The 17,582-nt window shown below is 40.7% G+C and overlaps 1 protein-coding gene across 1 annotated transcript in view; it reads right to left on the bottom strand.

Moving 5' to 3' along the window:
- Positions 1–14,747, bottom strand: part of LOC128783724 (uncharacterized) — a 115,107-nt gene extending 100,360 nt beyond the window's left edge. The window contains exons 1-3 of the mRNA XM_053934754.1: positions 14,686–14,747; positions 13,723–14,014; positions 12,663–12,880 (exon numbers count right to left, since the gene is read on the bottom strand). Coding sequence (XP_053790729.1) covers positions 12,663–12,880; positions 13,723–14,014; positions 14,686–14,719 — 544 coding nt within the window. The 5' untranslated portion in view covers positions 14,720–14,747. The remainder of the gene's footprint in view (positions 1–12,662; positions 12,881–13,722; positions 14,015–14,685) is intronic.
- Between the last annotated feature and the right edge of the window lie 2,835 nt (positions 14,748–17,582).

Genomic DNA, 17,582 nt, shown 5'->3' with positions numbered 1-17,582 from the left:
TCCTGAGTATGGGGTAAACTGCTGGTAGCTGCTTCCTCTAGATGAGTATGCCAGAATGATCCCTCCATCATGTAGAGGGCACCCTGAACCTCATGACACAGACTTCTGTCTCATTGAGAGGTTGATGTGGGAGAATCCAGTGGTATTCATGGAAGAAGTTACCTGGGAAAAAACATAAATAATTTCTTCTTGAGGTGGAAGTCTGTTTCCAGCCTGCATCTTTACTAGGGGAACTCAAGAAACAGTCTATGAGAATGAAAGGGATGCATGAGATGGACAGCTGAACTATAGGAAATGTTATACCTTCAAGGCCTGCCCAGCCCAGCTCTCTTTGATTCCCTACTCCTGGAATAATGTTTGTGATTTCTTTGTTCAGAAAATGATAGGCATCTTTGGCCTAGGTGAGGCTCAAGTTATACAGCTCAGTGCAGAAGTTAGGGCTGACATTCTCTCGCTAGTGCTGTGCAGGGTTATGTTTAGGACTGGTTTTAAAACTGATGAATCAACTGAAGGAAGACTAAAAGAAAAAACGTGTCTGGCTTCATTCTGCTGCAGTGTTGAGATGACACTAGTAATCCCTCCAAGGCTTCAAAGATTATAGGGAGGAAGTATCATTGCTAAAAGTGACTTACTTGGGCACAAGTAAAAGCAAAAGGTATATTAAGGCAAATGAAAGATATTTCCCATCCTGCCATGAAGGTGTGTCAAGTAGTGATCTACACATCTATGGGGAGAGTAGGAACTCCACTCCTGTGGTCTTGATAACTGGCAAAAGACTGGAAATCCCCATAGAACCTTCTCCTTAGAGTACTGACATCAGTACTCTTGCCCTATCCCAAGTCTATCCTCCCTGCTGCTTGCCATGATGGCAGGAATACCCTTTCCCTGAGACCATGCTCTGTTTGCTCCCGACTGGTGAGTGGGGTCCCTCTTCAGTCACCCTTGCACATGTGCACTTCATTGTACTAAAGCTATGTAACAGTGCTGGCTTGATTTATGAGGGCTGCATTTCTTCCAGTGATCCCTGCTGGTACAGGACTCACTACTTCCCTTTTATGTGTCTGTGTCAGAGGGCAACTGGCAACCAGCTGTTGGAAACTGATGTAAAAAAAAAAACCTAACACAACAAAACCTTTTATTATCATTGTGATATTATTTCAAGTCCCAGTACCTGCCTATAGTCTCTGTAAGGAGGGCAATGGAGACTGTGGCTGTAGGCTGACTTTATCATTGCTGTGAAGAAATTAAAATGGTATCATTGAATTTCCAACTTGGACAAATGTCTGGGGCTGGAGAACCAAAACACATCCCCACTACAAAGTAACACTGATTCAGACTGCAGGTGTGTTTTCTCAGTAGTCTTTTTACTCAGAGACCATACGATATACATATTTCCTCCTCCCAGGTGTCTGCTAATAAGGGGATATCAAAAGCTCAGTAACAATAATTATAATAATAACAATAACATCTTTTTGTTAAGGCAATCTCCTCTCATATATCAAATCCAGTTGATCTATTGTGCTGTTGTACATTGTACAGATACAGCAGGGCTGGAGAGAGGAGAGTGGTGCTCTACAAACACTCTGTCTTCTTCCCTTGCCAGGCAAACACAAGGGTCCTGACACTCCTTAGCTGGCTCTGCTCTCTTTGTGTGCACCCATCCCAGGGGTAGCTTCCCAGTTCAAAGAGTCTCAAATTCCAGCTGTGTCAGCATTACTGGGGTGACTGGCCCAGGATGCACAGTGAGATATCAGCAAATGGCCCAGGCATTACAGGAATGTATTGGAGAGAAGTGGCCAAAAACATCAGTTTGAATGTTGTGGCCTTGTATGAATTGTGGAGAGATGTGTATTTACAAAGCCACACATGGTGTTTGCAGAACACACTTCAGTCTACTTTGCAAAGTGAAAAGCATTTATAATTGCAGCATCCATCCTCTTGAACATGTCAGTCCCTCCCCCAAGACCTGCTGAACCTCAAGGACAGAATCAAGCAAATTTGAGGGAAGTTGAATGGCTCTGAGGTAAGTTCTTTAAAATTTTATGTAAATGGACAGCTGAATAATGGAGAAAGAGACATATGAGTGTTTTCAGTAATTGAAAGGCATAGGAAGGAGCCAGGAATATTGTGGTCAGATGGAGAGAATAGGAGAAGGTCTAGGAGAAGCCAGGAGCACTGGAGGTGCTGCCAAGGGAGTTGGCTTTGGGCAACAGCAGAATAAGAGAAGAACGGTAGGAATGTAGGATACAAATCCATAGAAAACCAGGCCTGTGGAGTTGGATGGCTTAAGGATCTAACTAGAATTCTGAAAAATTAGTTTGCTAAAAAAAAAAAAATCTGCTTTATCTGATGCTCTGATACTCTTTGCCTCTCAGTGATGTGCACCAACTCTCAGTATGCACAAAACCACTCTCGTGAGGTGCTGTGTCACTGTAGCACAAGTGAGGTAAAACAAACAGGACAACAGAAGTGACAGAATCAAATTGAGATGGGCTGGCAGGAATCACCCAGGTCCCTGGCAGATACAGGCAGAGCCAGCAGATCTCACAAGTTCCTTTAGATCCCAGCAAGGTAAATCATGCTGGAGCTGGACAAACACTCTGTTGTCTTTCTCCTGCTGTTATCTTCCAAATAGAGGGAAGGTGTCCCAAGCCAAAGAGAAAGCCAAGCTCCTTCATGCAGCCCAGAGCCCCGTGCCTCCCAAGCTATTCCTGTCCTTCTCCCGTCACCTCCTCCTGCCTCTGCACATGCCAGGTGACAGCCTGTCTCAGGAAAGTATTTATTTTTGCATTATTGGTTAGCTTTGTTTTACCTCCTAAGTAAACCTTCCAGTATTTATAGCCTCGCCTCCGCACTTGTAGTATATATTAGCCTTTTATGCCTTCTCTGTCACCTGTTGAAATGAGAACTCTGGGTCTTCGGGCCTCTGCGGCCCTTCCCTTACATTAACTTAAATCACACCAGATGTGGGCCCTTACTGCAGAGGAAGACTAATTGATTTCGCCAGTCACAATATGCCTATTGTTTTTTAACACAAATAAACACTGTGGTGTGGGGGGCTTGGGGTTGATTTTTTTTTTGTTGTTTTTCCTTTTTTTTTTCCCTTTGCCACAAGTGCCAAAGGTTATTCAATTAAAGGACTCCAGAAAGTGTGACTAATAATCCATGGGCAGGGTATTTCTACAGTAAAAAAAAAAAAAAAAAAAAAAAAAAAAGAAAAAAAGAAAAAAGAAAAAAAAATAATCTCCACGCTACCCTGAGAACAGCAGCCTCACCAGGGCTGGCCATAACTGTGATGGATGGCTGGTGTGTGTAAGACGTTATTATTTGTTATGTGAGTGGGGGGACATGGCAGGCACATTGGGCAGTACACCTGCTGGGCTCCAAGAAGCAAGAACAGCTGTGTGCATTGATTTAGACGCTTGCTACTTGGGGCTCCAGGAACGAATCAAGCGACAGCTCATAAAAAGAGAGGGTTTTATGATTTTTTCCCCCTTCTTTCTGCAAACAAACGGCCACATCATATGTTTTCCTAACGCTGCTATAACTCAAAATTAAATCCCAGCCCAAGGTGTCAGGCTGGTACCATGTCAGAATTGTAACGGCTTATTTTAAAGGTCGTTATGGATGTACCGGGGAAACACTGGGGGTTTCTGCACAAAGGTGCCATTTCGTTTTGCTGGAGCTCAGGCACTTAAGGGCAATTAGCTCCACTGTTAAAAAATGAGCTGAGAGTGTTTTAACTGGTGATTTTATGCTAATAACAACTACTAATTCATATTGTTAAAAAAGAAAGTGCAGGCTGCCAAAGCAGTTTACTGTATGGCCCCAAAGCTTCCTGTTGTCCCAGGTCCTGCCTCCAGCAGAAGGTGTGAGACACACTGAGGTGCGTGTCACACGGTCAGCAAACCTCTTCCAGAGCACAGGAGACCAAAGCCTGAGCACACACCCTACAGCAGAGACACCCAGGACCCTTTTCGCCATCCTGCACCCCTGCACACCTCTGTGGCACTACAGAGCTGTAGCTAGTCCTGGATCCCATCACTCAGCACCAGGAAAACACCACTGTTCTTCCAGAGCATCCTGCAAGGCTGCAGCCTAGGCTTTGCTAGTCCCTGCTCACAGGTTCTCGCACACCAGGGTGCCTGAGAGAGCGCAGCAGCTGTGCCCTTGGGGACACATCTGCAGTCCCATGAGCAGCTGGGGGCAGGTGAGGTGCCACCAAAAAGATCTCAGCTGCTGCCTTTGGAGGAGCCAGCTCCAAGAGCTTCTCTCATGGCTGTTCTGGCACTGCTTGGAAGCAAGGATGAAACCTCACTGTAAAAGGTGCATCTGAACTGAGCACATACAGCTCTGACAAACAGAGAAAAAAGATCTCTCATATGAGCACTCTGTACACAGATGCTGTTCAGGACAAAAGTTTACTTTAAATGCTGCCCTAACAGCCATTCCTCCAAGTGGGTGCAGAAGTCATCAGAGAAGAGCAGCTCCTGTTCCTTGCACTTTAGATGTTTCTTTCCCCTCCTTAAATCTGTTACTGATGCAAAAGATCCCAGCCCTAAAATCACAGATTTTATTCACGGCATTATGCTTGTGATAAAGAACTAACATTTGGCACTTGTACAAAAGCATGTACAACAAATAGGCATAAACACTTAAACAAGGAGAGTCTTATAGGAAGACAAGACCACTTGGCTGGGTTATCCAAGAAAATGCAATTGGTTTTGCTTTTCTTAAAGAGAAAAGGAGATGATCAGCTTTCAGAATTGGTAGAAAGTTGATCTATTTCTACTAACTGACAAACAATATGGTGCAAAGCCATAAAAATCACAAAAATGAAATTCATCTGAACATTGTAATATTATCTGTTCTTTTAGACTTTCAGACTTGCCTTTCACTTATGAGAACAATGACAGTGAAAATGAAAAAAGGTTTTTGCAAGCATGAATTTGCACTATGGGAGTTATTTGTGAAGCTTCTTCTCTGGCCTGCTTCTCAGCATAACAGCCAGCAGACAGAAAATTTATAAAAGAGTAGGAACAAAATAGAAATCACTCTAACAAATGGAAAATTTTATCACTTTCAGAATGAGATTCTGAAAAGAAAACCATTATATTCCTTCCTTCCATAGGCATGGATGTGTAAGCCACAGCTGACAGAGAGCAGCAAAAAGCTTCAGAGACCTTTGCAAGCAACAGGGAAACATTTGCTTCTCCTCCTTGTTCCAACTTGACATAGGTCTTTCAGCTGTACTACTTCCACAGTCAGCAGACATCCCTGGGAGCCCTGGCTCTTCTCTGTGTCTTCTCTATGTCTTCTCCATCCTGACTGCAGACAGATCCCAGGCTCCCCTTACCTTTTGCTGAAAACATAAAATATTGAGCTGTTCACAGTAACACAATAGGAAAAAAATAAATCCAGGAGAAAATTTCAGTTTTCCATATTAAAGGCTGGGTTAAATAAATTCTGAGTCCACAGACTGGGTGGAGAAAATTCTTGCCTGTGAGGCCAGAGCTGAGGTCCATCTAGCTCTCAGGCTAGCTGATTTTGTAGCTCGTTGCTGGCAGTCACAACAGGATATGCAGTTTTGAGGTAAGACACAAACCCAGCCACTACCTGAGGACAAAGCATCATTGAATTAAGGATTCTAATGAGTACATCCCTTAATAGCCCTGTTAATCCATTTTATGGACTCACTATCCACAAATTTGTGTAAGTCCTGAATTCTGTCTGTCCCTACAACCTCCTGTGGCAACACATGCCAGAAGTTTGCATTCATTGTGTTAAAAACTTGTGTATTTCCATTTGTTTTAAAGCTGTGTGCTACCACTTTCATCATATGCAGTTTTTAGAGTAACAGTTCTCAATTCACTTTATCTGCCACTGATGTGATTTAGTGGGGCGCTGAGCAAGGGAAAATACCACAACAGCTTTCATGGAAATGTAAAAATATGTCAGGTTACCTTTTAGGAACAGATTTCAAACAAAGGTCAAGGGTCAGGGGATGGGATGGGATGGGATGGGATGGGATGGGATGGGATGGGATGGGATGGGATGGGATGGGATGAGGGGGCAATGGTGTCATTTGGGTAATGAGTGCAGCTCAACATAACAAACCATGTATTTGACTGAAGGTGAAACCTTCGAGGGACATTGAGCCACAAGAGAAGGTGATACATTTCTTAATATTTGGGACTCAGAAATGTCTTTTTCCTTCAAACAGAACAATAGTCACTGTACCCTGGCACAATATATCACTTGCTGTGTTGTAAATAACCAAAACCACTGTGGAGCAAAACCTCAACTGGCTAAAAACGCCATAACATCACTGTCATTAGTTATAAAATGACACTTTCCAACATATTTTGTTTTAATGAAATAAATAAAGTAACAAAAAAAAAATAAGGTTCAAAGACTGCTGCGGTCTTGTGAATCTGAGTGTCTTCACACAGACTCAACAGCTGTAATTCTAGTTCCCCTAAAAATAGGAATTAGAATAAAATATGAAATCATTACCTCAGCCTCTTTTATAATTCATAGACTTATTTTTGTGTAACTTTTTATCTATAAAAATTCTAAAATGACAAACTTTTCCTGTTTTTTTCCTGAAAAGTTCCCCCAGATAGAGAGTACCAGTGAAATGTGATCAGCTCACAGAGTTCTTATTTCTATGGAAACAAAGAGCTGAGGTAGAGATGCTTAGAAGCATTGTATAAAATTATTTTCAGTGTGTGTTAAATGAATATTCTTATGCAGCTGAGGTTATCTGCTACAACAGAATCCCACTTTTCAAATTTATACATTGAAATTCTGAATATGCATTGCCTCTGAGATATCTCTGACTTTTAAGGTTGTGGTAAATCCTGGTGAAGAAATGGAATTGCAGAAGCAAGGGAAAATAAGGCAACTCAAGCAACTAAAAAAAAAAAATCTTAAGACATGAAGCATTTTTTCTTCCACTACCAAGATAAAGCAAGGCACAAAAGGTAAAAAACTGCTATATTAGAGATAAGTCCTCTAAGTCCTGAGCTAACTCATTACTGAAAGAATGAAACTATAATTTCCTATATGATTTTGGACATGAGATAAACCTACAGGCTTCTGTTAAGTTTAGAAGATTTTCAGAAGATACGTACAACAGCCACAATGTAAATTTAATACTGTATATAAATAAAAAATACAGTATACACGTTAAACAAAATAGGTAATACCTGCATCTCCAGAAGGACATGCTTCTCTATTGTTAGAAGCTCTAGGTATTTAATGAAACAACATAGCCCTTTAAAACAGCATGAGGAAGACAGTGAAAAATCCCCAGTCCTATAGGAGTGAAGTTAGAACATGAAATGGCTCCAGGGGTAAAATTTGTCCGAGAATTGGGTTTAATATTCTAATTTGAGCAAATAGCTCTGTAAAATCTTCAATAGTCTCACTTTTTTCTAGGGCTAAACATTTTTCAAGCATTGGAACAAAATTCTTCATAATTTCTTTAATTGTCTGATGTGAAAAAATTACTTCATTCATGAACAATTTTTGCCCAGAAGTAGGCAGGAGAAGTGTTTTATTTCTAAATTGAGAAAGGATGTCTCCAATAACCCTAATGTGTTCATTCTTTGCCTCATGAAGACCACATTATCTTCTCAGTTTCTGATATCTTCTTCTGACACTCTTCAAACAGCTCAAGGTTTCTTGGGAGTTCCCCAGTTATGTGCTGAACACAGCCTGTCTTTTTATAGAATGCAAATTCTGATAGGATCATAGTCCACAGGAGAATTTTTTGTTTTAAAAATAAATAAGAGTTACCTCCTTCCCTTTTCAGGGTTTTGCAGAGGAGCAGGCTGCCAAGACTTGACATGTTCCAGATGGATACACGGAACGGCAGTGGTGCCTTGTTCTGTGGTCAGACTTCAACACAGGAGGGTAGGAAACAATGGGGAAAGAGTAGAATATTTCAGGCAAAGTGTCCTAGTTTTGGAAAGGGCCATGGGCTTTTTGTTCATTTGCAAGCACTTTCTCACATTACGAGCTGACAGGTTTCTACTGAAGCCCTTGTCAGTCAATCTCTCTGCATATTTCTCCCTGGTGCTCCGTTAAAGCCAAATAAAACCTATTTGCCTCTGCTTTCCCTCCTTGTTGATGTATGTAGAGTTATCAGCTTCTTGCAGGTGTCTGCTTCTTGCATTTGTAATGACAGTTTAACAAAAAAATCAACCAAACTCGAGGCCACAGAAAAGCTTTCACATGAGAGGTCAAAAGGGTTTCCTCTTCTGCTAAAGGTCTGCTACATTATTAGCAGTGCCGTGATAGAGATATTTACCTGTTGGTTGCATTTCAATTGATTCAACATGTGGCTACAGGGAGGTTGGAGTCCTTAGATTAAACCCACTTGAAGTTAAAATCCTGGGATAATTCCAGGGGGGAAAAAAAGAAAAGAGAGTGCTCATCCTGCTTTGGCTCCACTATGACTTTTCATTCTGTTTGGCTCCATTGTGAATTTTCCCTCTGTTTTTAAGTTTAGCCTCAATTACAAGAAAACAAGCAAACAACAAATAGAGAACAACAATCCTGAACAATTAGGGTTTTGACATCTAAGGAAGGCAATATTGGATGAGGTCATCTCATCACAGCCCATAAAGCTATCTCTTCCTCCCTTTGTAATACCCATGTTCCAGTCCAAGTTCCCTTAGTTATTTTGTGGCTAAAGTGAACTAAACACCCAAGCAAAATATGTGTCTGATTTATTGGTTGTCTGGGAGAATTAATGCTACAAATGCAATCATGTCTCATTTCAATTCAATAGGAAAAGCAAAGCCCAAAAGAACAGACCTCCCCATGAAAGAATTAAAGAACAGATTCAAGGTTTACAAAGCCAGATGGGAGCAGCCTGCATGTTGATCCTGACATCTAGGAGAGCACAGGCCAGACCACTACTTCCCTGAATTACTTCCTTTTGGAAGTAAGGCACATATCTTCAAGAGAAACAGTCAATCTTTATTTTTCAAATTGCCAGTGATAGAGAACCTTGTATAGCCACCACATCTATTCCTTTAGTGATTAGGTGCCCCTCACTGGTAAAAACATGTGTTTTATTTTTGGTCTGAAGTTACCATATTTGTATTTCCAGACACTGGATGCTCTGATGTCTTTAACCAATAGATAAAAAAACCCCAAACCCAAACAAAACAAAAAAGTTCTCAATGTGGAGAGATATAAACAGTCATTTTTATAAAATTCTTCAAGAAACAGAGCTCTTTTATAGTCTTCTTCTCTGGTGCAAGTTTTCCAGCCTTTTAACCATCCTCTCAATTATCCTATGAGACTTTTTCTGCTATTCAATGTCCCTGGCTTGGATTGTGGACACTAGGGAATATAGATGTTATGGCCACATTGTCACCAAATACCATACCTATATTCTATTTTCTCATTTCTAGTTCACCTCTGGGATCTGTGGACTGTGTACCCACTGTGGTCCCAACTACAATCCAGAATGCAAAATAAGTATATTCTGTCTGTATGGCTTTGTTTTTTTTTTTTTTTTTTTTTTTGGTTTTTTTTTTTTTTTTCAGAAGATTGCCTTTACTTCCTAATATGTTGCTATCATCTGTTTCACCAGGCAATCTGGTCTGCATCACTATTTTATCTTCCTGCCTTTTTTTTTTCTCCCTTTCCATAACATTTGTGTCATATCCAGTCTTTGTTAGTGGTTAGTGGGTTTTTTTTTTTCTTAGACATTGATACTAATACTAAATATAATTCTGAAAACTGAACCATGCAGGACTCCAGATAAAACTCAGTTATTTAACAAAGAGTACAGATTTATAGTATTTCCAATTTACCATTTGATTTTTAAAATACTTAACATAAGTTGCATTCATTTTTTATTATGCTAGTTTCTGAATGAAAACATATAGTACATCAAATGAAATTCCATATTGAAGGTTATTTTATTGACATACTAAGCTTTATGCACTATATTTAGAACCTCATCTCCCTTATATCCAAGGCTGCTTGGCAAAGATCTATTTCAAAATCCACTTTGAACATATTAATTTTTGATTCCAGAAGCTCTGTCTCAGCCTCCACTATTTAACCTATCAGTTTTAGACAGGCATCTGCTTATTTCAGTCATTCTACTTTCCCCTTTATAAGCAAGTGTTGTCAGAAAGCTTTTACACAGATATGTACATATTTTACATTTTTAAAGATTGCCAGAATTTACAGCCCTATTTTCAGTGCCCAAAATTCTCCCTTTCATCTTTAAGGCTTTTTACTGCGGTCCTTTGGCCAAGGAGGGGTTTTTGCATAATTTCCATTTTTCGTGTAGAGCACAAACTTCAACAGTCTGGAACATCTGCATTGGCGCTTAAAAGGAGCAGCATGTCCGGTAAGTGCAGTGACCAGACACACAACCACCTCTCTCCTCTTCCCTGGAAAGTGCATTTCACAGATATGTATGAAAAACCGGGCCTAGGGAAAAGAAAAATTAACAAGTAGAAATATGGGAAGCAACCAGCAAAGTGTCCAGCCATATCTTTAGCCATCCTCCTCTTCTTCTCAGAAGTGCAACAACAAGCAAGGGAGGCAATACTGACAGCTTTGTAAATGGAGTAAAGATAAAAATTTTGATGAAGCTGTGTGACTTGTGTGTATTCTACCATGAATACATGATAAACAGACCTTATTGGAGCTGCACACATTGCTTTTGTGCCAAGTGTCTTACCTCCAACATCCATGCTTTGTCCTCAGGGTTCCAAAGAACAAATATCCACTGTGGTCAGGAGTTTTAAAAGAATTGGCAAAGGAGTTTTCTGATCCACTGACATAGTTTTTAAATAAATCTCAGGCTCCTGAGGATGTTGCACAGGAAAAAAAAAAGGCTATCTCATGCCAGTAATTATAAATGATCAACAGGAAGGCTCAGGAAACTATAATCCCCATGAAACTTGGCTTAGCGGCCCAGGGTCTGGGCAGGTGGAAAAGAAAGATTGGAAGAGATACTCGTAGAGAGAGATAAGAAGATGTACATTTCCCAGTGGAACATCTAACATCTCCCTGCAGTATTTTGTTTTCTCTTTGACTGAAAAGTGGAAAATATCCTTAGCTAATCATTTCTGGAAGAAATGGGAGACTCAGAGTTCAACATATGGAGAAACCCTTTGGTTCCAACAGTCTACTTTTCATGTGCATATCTGAGGCTGCCAGACACATGCTTCCTTCACAATAAAGTATTTCATCTGACCGCTGGTCTTCCTTTTCTTTTTCTTCCCTTGAGACTGGGCGGTGGAGGGAACGCTTCATTACAGAGAGGGAAGGTTTTGTTTGTCTCACACTTTTTATTTACTCCAATCTGTTGTGTATAATAAGGGCTCTTATTTAACTTGCTCTGGAGAGTATTTACCAGATATCAAATATCACAGTTAATTTGATATGGGACTTTAATCTTAAAACACCTGCTTTGACCCTGTTTTGGTTAAACTGTAACAGGCATTAGTCTCAGCGCAGAAGTGGATATTTTTGGAAGTCACAAGAAAAACGTCAGTTTTCATGTTACACAACATATGGCTTTTCTGAATTGTTTTTGGGTTTGTTTTTTTATATATATGCTTGTTCTAAAAAAATGTTATTTTTGTGCCTTCATAACCAAAGAACATATGAACTTTTCCAGTTGAAACTTCCCAGGTGTTTACTTCATGCTGTTCTCATGTTGCAAATAAACAAGTTAAAATAATGGAAGCGTAATCCATTTAACACGCTTCTGTGCACATCCATATTCCAAAACCTCTTTAAGAAGAAAAGAGGAGACTCCAGACTCCTGGGGCTATTAACCTCTAGGTTATCAAAGACAATTCATTCCAACATTCAGACCTTGCATAGCAGGGATGAAAATATGGGGAGATATGTTATGAAATCAGCATCGTTTGAGAGTTTTTTGCTGCTGCCATTTGGTTGAGGCTGGCCCCACTGCTGTTCTAAGCAGACTGTGACACTTCTTGGCATAGAGTTTCAGTCTGGTTGATGGAAAGCTGATAGCTAGTAGGTCTCACAGATTTAATAATGAATCATGTGCTTGGTTTTGTTCAGCAATTTCTCTCCAGCATGAATGAATAATGGGAAAATTTAAGCAGTAATAGCTCAAACTGAGAAAGGTTTTAATACCCCTTGTGTTTGCCTGTACGTTTTCAATAAATATTTAAACTGCAGCAAGATAACCAGTTCATTAAGCTTCACTCCAGTGATCCACCTGTTTCATCTTTCCATTTATGGCAGCGGTCAATATACAGGCTCATTAGGCAAAACTTGCCAAATAGATCAAAAACAACCTATATTTTTTTACCTTTTTTTCCTATATATGTTGATTAGGAAATGAGCTTACCTGGTCAAAGTGCAAGGTACATGCCTATTATCAGCTTTGATTTAATTATATATTACGTTTGGCACACAATTTTACCTATGTTGCCTGGCATCATACTTGTTAAGCACTAAACAATGCCTGTGATGGATGGAACTAGCTGCACTGGTAACTTTTTTTTTTTTTTTTTTTTTTTTTTTTTTTTTTTTTTTTTTTTTTTTGTTATGTGGATAAAAAGGACTGACAGCTACTAATAAGGATGTCAGATAATTTCTTCTGTCATGCATTTTTCCCAGCATTGACTGTGTCTCACTCACTGAAAATTCAATGGAGAGAAAAGCCTCCACTGCACCAGGTTTGTTGGTAGGACCTGGACCCCAAGGGGGACCCATGCTGGAGCATTCTGTGCCTGAACGGACTGCACCCTGTGGAAAGCTGGAGCATTTCTTGAGGAAGGACTCACACTGGAGAAGTTTGTGGAGGACAGTCTCCCATGACTGGAGCAGAGGGAGAGTGTGAGGAGTCATCCCCCTGAGGAGGAAGGAGCAGCAGAGAACAATATGTGATTGACTGACCTGCCCACAGAGGCTGAGAACACCCCATCCCCGGATGAGAAGTTGTGGCTGCCCCATCCCTGGACCAGCCAGATGTGGCTCTGAGCAGCCTGGTGTAATGGAAGGTGTCCCAGGATCAGGCCAGACGTGGCTCTGAGCAGCTGGTGTAATGGAAAGTCCCAGACCACGGCAGTGGAGTTGGAAGTAAATGATCTTTAAGGTCCCTTTCATCTCCCATCGTTCTGTGATTCTATAACCTCAATCCCTTCTCCCTATTTTCCTGAGCTGCTCTTAGGAAGGAGATGGACAAAAACAGAAGTAAAATGAAATCTGGGAAGAAGGAAGAGGTGGGGAGAAGGTGTTTTTAAGAATTTGTTTTATTTCTTTATGTTCTACTCTTGATTTTATTAGTAGTAAACTAAACTAACTTCCCTAAATGAAGTATATTTTCCCTGTGATGGTAACTGGTGGGTGGTCTCTCCCCATCCTTATCTCAGTCCATTGTATTTTCTCTCCCTCATCTGGCTGAAGAGGGAGTGACATAGTGGTTTTGGGGGGGCCCTTGATGTCCAGCTGGGGTCAACCTATCCCCTCACCCCATGGAATCATCTAATGCTTGGGGTTGTAGGGGACTTCAAGGCCATCTAGTTCCAACCCCCTTATCACGAGAGGGACACCAGCCCTTTACCCATCTTTGTGGCTCCCCTCTGGACTCACTCCAGCTGGTCCATGTCTTTCCTGAGCTGCGGCCCACAGAGCAGATGCTGGTTATCCATCTGGGTTATCACAAGTATCAAGCAGAGAGGCAAAATCACCCACCTTAGCCTGCTGGCCACTCTGTGTTTGATGCAGCCCAGGACACCTGGGTTTTCATCCATGGTGTTCTCGGGGTGGTTGTTGGAGGGTAGCACCTGGATGTGATGCAGCAGATGTGTGGAACTTTCCCATGGGGTGGGAGGTGCATTTTGCCATGGGGCTGTAAGGAGGCTGAGGCTGCAGCTTCCACCAGGAATGGGCTCCTCCTGAGGCAGCTTCCCTTCACAGGGAAAACCTTTTGTCCCAGTGGAAGCTGAAGGTGATGAAAATCTGCCAGGAATTACCCATGTGAAGACTATAAATAATTGGGGAAAAAAAGATGGAAATGTCAGAAATGTAAAAATCTGGCATCTCCCTTGGTGATTTGCAAAGCAACACCCGGAGTCCAGCTGATAACACAAAGAAGATCCTTAGCTTTGGCTTGCTAGAAACAGAGGCAGGAACTAGCAACCTGAATTATGTGAAGTCCATCAGGTGCTGGCACTGGTAAAAAGAAGGGAAATTTCAAATAAATATGGTGAAATGGGAAGACTTCCTTAGAGCACAAGTACAAAATTTCATTATTGTTAAACTAGGGAGCCAAGCACAGCTTTTCATTTTCAGCTCCCTGCAAGATTGATTTGACTCGTATATATGAGGGACTTCAGTCTTTTGTAGCCACCTGGAGCAGGGGACCGGCAAAGGCCAAGGTATTTCCCTATCCAGGTGGCCCTCATAAATATCTTGGTGGAATTTATTTTCTTTCATTTACTTTGGCATTGCTTGGGCACTGCTTGATTAAGAGGTGGTGTGTAGGAACTGATATGCCCAGAGATAGACAGCCACATCTGCTAACCATTTGGATTAATTATTACACCTGTACCATAAAACACATGTTAATAAAGGGTTGGTGAACAGGTTCAGGTTGCAGTTTTAAAAAGGCCCAAAGAGAGCACAATGCTAGTCACATACAAGAGTTAACCAAACCTTTTGCTGATAAGATGCTGCTGGTTCCAACCATATCCAAGGAAGAGGCAACATCAGATACACATGAAAAATAAATCACACTCAGGAGGAAAGTGAATATCCTGGCAAGCTATGCCTTTGTAGTCTATTGGCTAGAAGGTGAGTGACAGTACACATTCTTTCTTTCCTTCTTTCTTTGCTGCTAAATGTAGAAGGAAAAAAATCATTAATCACTCTGCAGGATACAGCACTTAAATGGGTAAAGTTGCTGAAGGGGTCTGGTTAGCATCAGCCGATTTTTCATTTCCTTTCAGTGGGGACAGTGTGGTGCTCTGGAATCCCTGGAGCCCAGGAGCATGAATGCAGGTATTGAATTTTCAGGAGGAGACAATTAAGACCAAGCATGTGAGATACAATCATATTTAAATTAATTCAGATACCTCAGCTGAAGACCTAAACCCTCTGCCTTCTTTCTTTTTTGGGAGGCATATTTGGGAGGGCTTTACTGGGCTGGCATTAATCATTAATCATATAAGCCTTGTGTCAGTTATGATGGAACACAATGGAGCTCTGTAATTATTATTTCTTCCCCTGAAAAAGTTTACCATATTCCTTCTGCCTGTGGAAAATCACTTTCTTGAACAATCACTGCAAACATCTTTTGCCTGTTTTTTACAGCTCTTTATTCTGAGATGGACTGAAGTCAGAATGGAGTGAATGTTGGCCCTGAGCCTGGTGCCAATTCTTTATTATTTTCCAGATATCTCCTTATCAAAACTAGCTTCCATTGCGATCTGCACTTGAACTGAAGAAAGAGCATAGGACCATTGTGAGGACACCTCAGTGTCATCCCACCTGCAATCCTTCTCACTCTGGGCTTCATCTGTGACTGATGCTGGTGTTTACCTGGTATCTTTGATGGTTTTTTGCAGTGATTGACCCATCACTGCAAATACCACTAACAAAGGGGCACATCATGGGCTGCTCTGATGTCCAGCACCACTGGGCAACAATGCATGGTTAAGGAAATCTTTCCAAAAACAGGAGGCCAGAGCATGCACCTGTCCCTTAAACCTGTTCAAACAATATTTCACTGACGAATCCAAGAGTTCAATACATTTCGTCCTCACCTGTGGCAAACGCTCCAGCTGAACATTTCCCAAACTGAGTTTGACACTGAGAGATTGGCAAAAGATGCGTAACTCAGCCAAAAAAAGCTTTCCATTGGGGAAAGACAACTTCAAAAGGAGGATGGGTCTTTCATGTCATCACAATTCCACCTCCAGACTCTACTAGAAAGCCTGCAGCAAGGATAGTTTGTAAGAAGTAATAAGCCTACCTTTGGGAAGGTCCTGGAAAGACAGTCTAGACATCCAAAGTGAAGGATACTCTTTCAAGGAGATTTTTCATGAATCAGGACAAGAAAATTAAGTTAAATGTCTGCCTCATCTGCCCAAAGAAATACTTGTATGGAAATATGGCAATCTACAGGGGAAAGGATTATGGAAATTTGAAATATACCTGCATATAATTTTTAGAGATAAGAGATAGTCCATGATAAGTCTGATAAGGCTATTTATCTTGAGATATGTGTTTCAGTGTCAGAGGCTTACTTTCCCCTGCAGCCTCAATTTAAGGTTTTGTGGTCTTTACCTGTATATGCATATACTTCAACACTTTGGAGGATTGGGGTTAAAATTAGCATTTCATTTTCTTTATTTTCAAACCATACTTCTGCAGTCCTTTTTTCACGTTACCAGTAATATATAATAATGTGCACTTTTGTGGCTACTCTGATCATTTGAGTTCTGTCCAGGTAATAGGTGCCAGTTGCAGTATATGAATTGCAGTGGATAGAAACTACTGGTACATCAACAACATTCATTTTTCTGAACTGGAATAATCCCTGGAATGTATTCATTTCAAGCTATTGTTGTTTAGATTTACTATCCAGCTCCACCTTCTGGTAAACTTGAATTAAATCTAACTTTAAGTTTCTCTCTACTTGCAAATACTGAAAGAAAATTCTTTTCTTTGTAACTATGCTAGTGATCAACACTTAAGGATGAATTATACTGACCTGTATTAACCTTGCCAGTCATTGAATTTGTACCCCATTGCCTTTTCCAGGGATACATGAAATAAAAGCACTTTCAGAGTAAGCTTTAAAGCTTTAAGGGAGATAATTTGCATTCTCAAGTCATTGAATTTCTGATTTGAGATATCTCTTCATTAATAGGTCCCAGGCTCCAAAAATGTACAAATGTGTCTAATGAGATATCCATTCATTCATAAGAGTTTCTCAAAGAGAAATCCAGTCTAGTGAGATATCCATTCACTCGCAAAGAGTTTCTCAAAAAAGATAAGCATGAATGCTTATACTCAAAACTGAGCATAAATTTTAAACTGCTCATTTATCCCTTTGCTTCTTATCCCTTTTGTAAAATATATAAAGTAATCAGACAGTTAGATGTCATATACAAGGGACATCCAGTACTACTGAGTTATGAAGAACATAGGAGAGCTGCATTCCCTTCTTGGACAGGGCATGGGGATGCTATGAATTTCAAAACCAGTTATTTAATTAATCCATTTATCCAGGCTCCTATCTATGGTGTTTGGGTTTTCATGCACACATCTCGCCTGTGCATTTGCAGTTTCTTTTGAATCCTCACCTTTTTTATTTGTATACTTACAGTATATAAGCTGTATCTCTACTAATAAACTAACTAGGGCTCAAGGGTTAGTCAACAATCATCTATAATGTTAACTCTTGGTACACACACTGATACAGCTCCCCCAAACTAGCTAAATCCTCACGGACAAAGCCAAGGCACAGTTTAAGGAGCAGCACAGGCCAGTGAGAATTTCCCACAGGCATTCTGGGTTGTGGTAGGCATACCACTCCCCTTTATTGC

The sequence above is a fragment of the Vidua chalybeata genome, chromosome 2 (genome assembly GCF_026979565.1).
Source record: "Vidua chalybeata isolate OUT-0048 chromosome 2, bVidCha1 merged haplotype, whole genome shotgun sequence".
In the NCBI taxonomy this organism is placed as follows: domain Eukaryota; kingdom Metazoa; phylum Chordata; class Aves; order Passeriformes; family Viduidae; genus Vidua; species Vidua chalybeata.
Note: the sequence above shows the minus strand (reverse complement) of the source record. Positions and strands in the feature narration are given on the sequence as shown.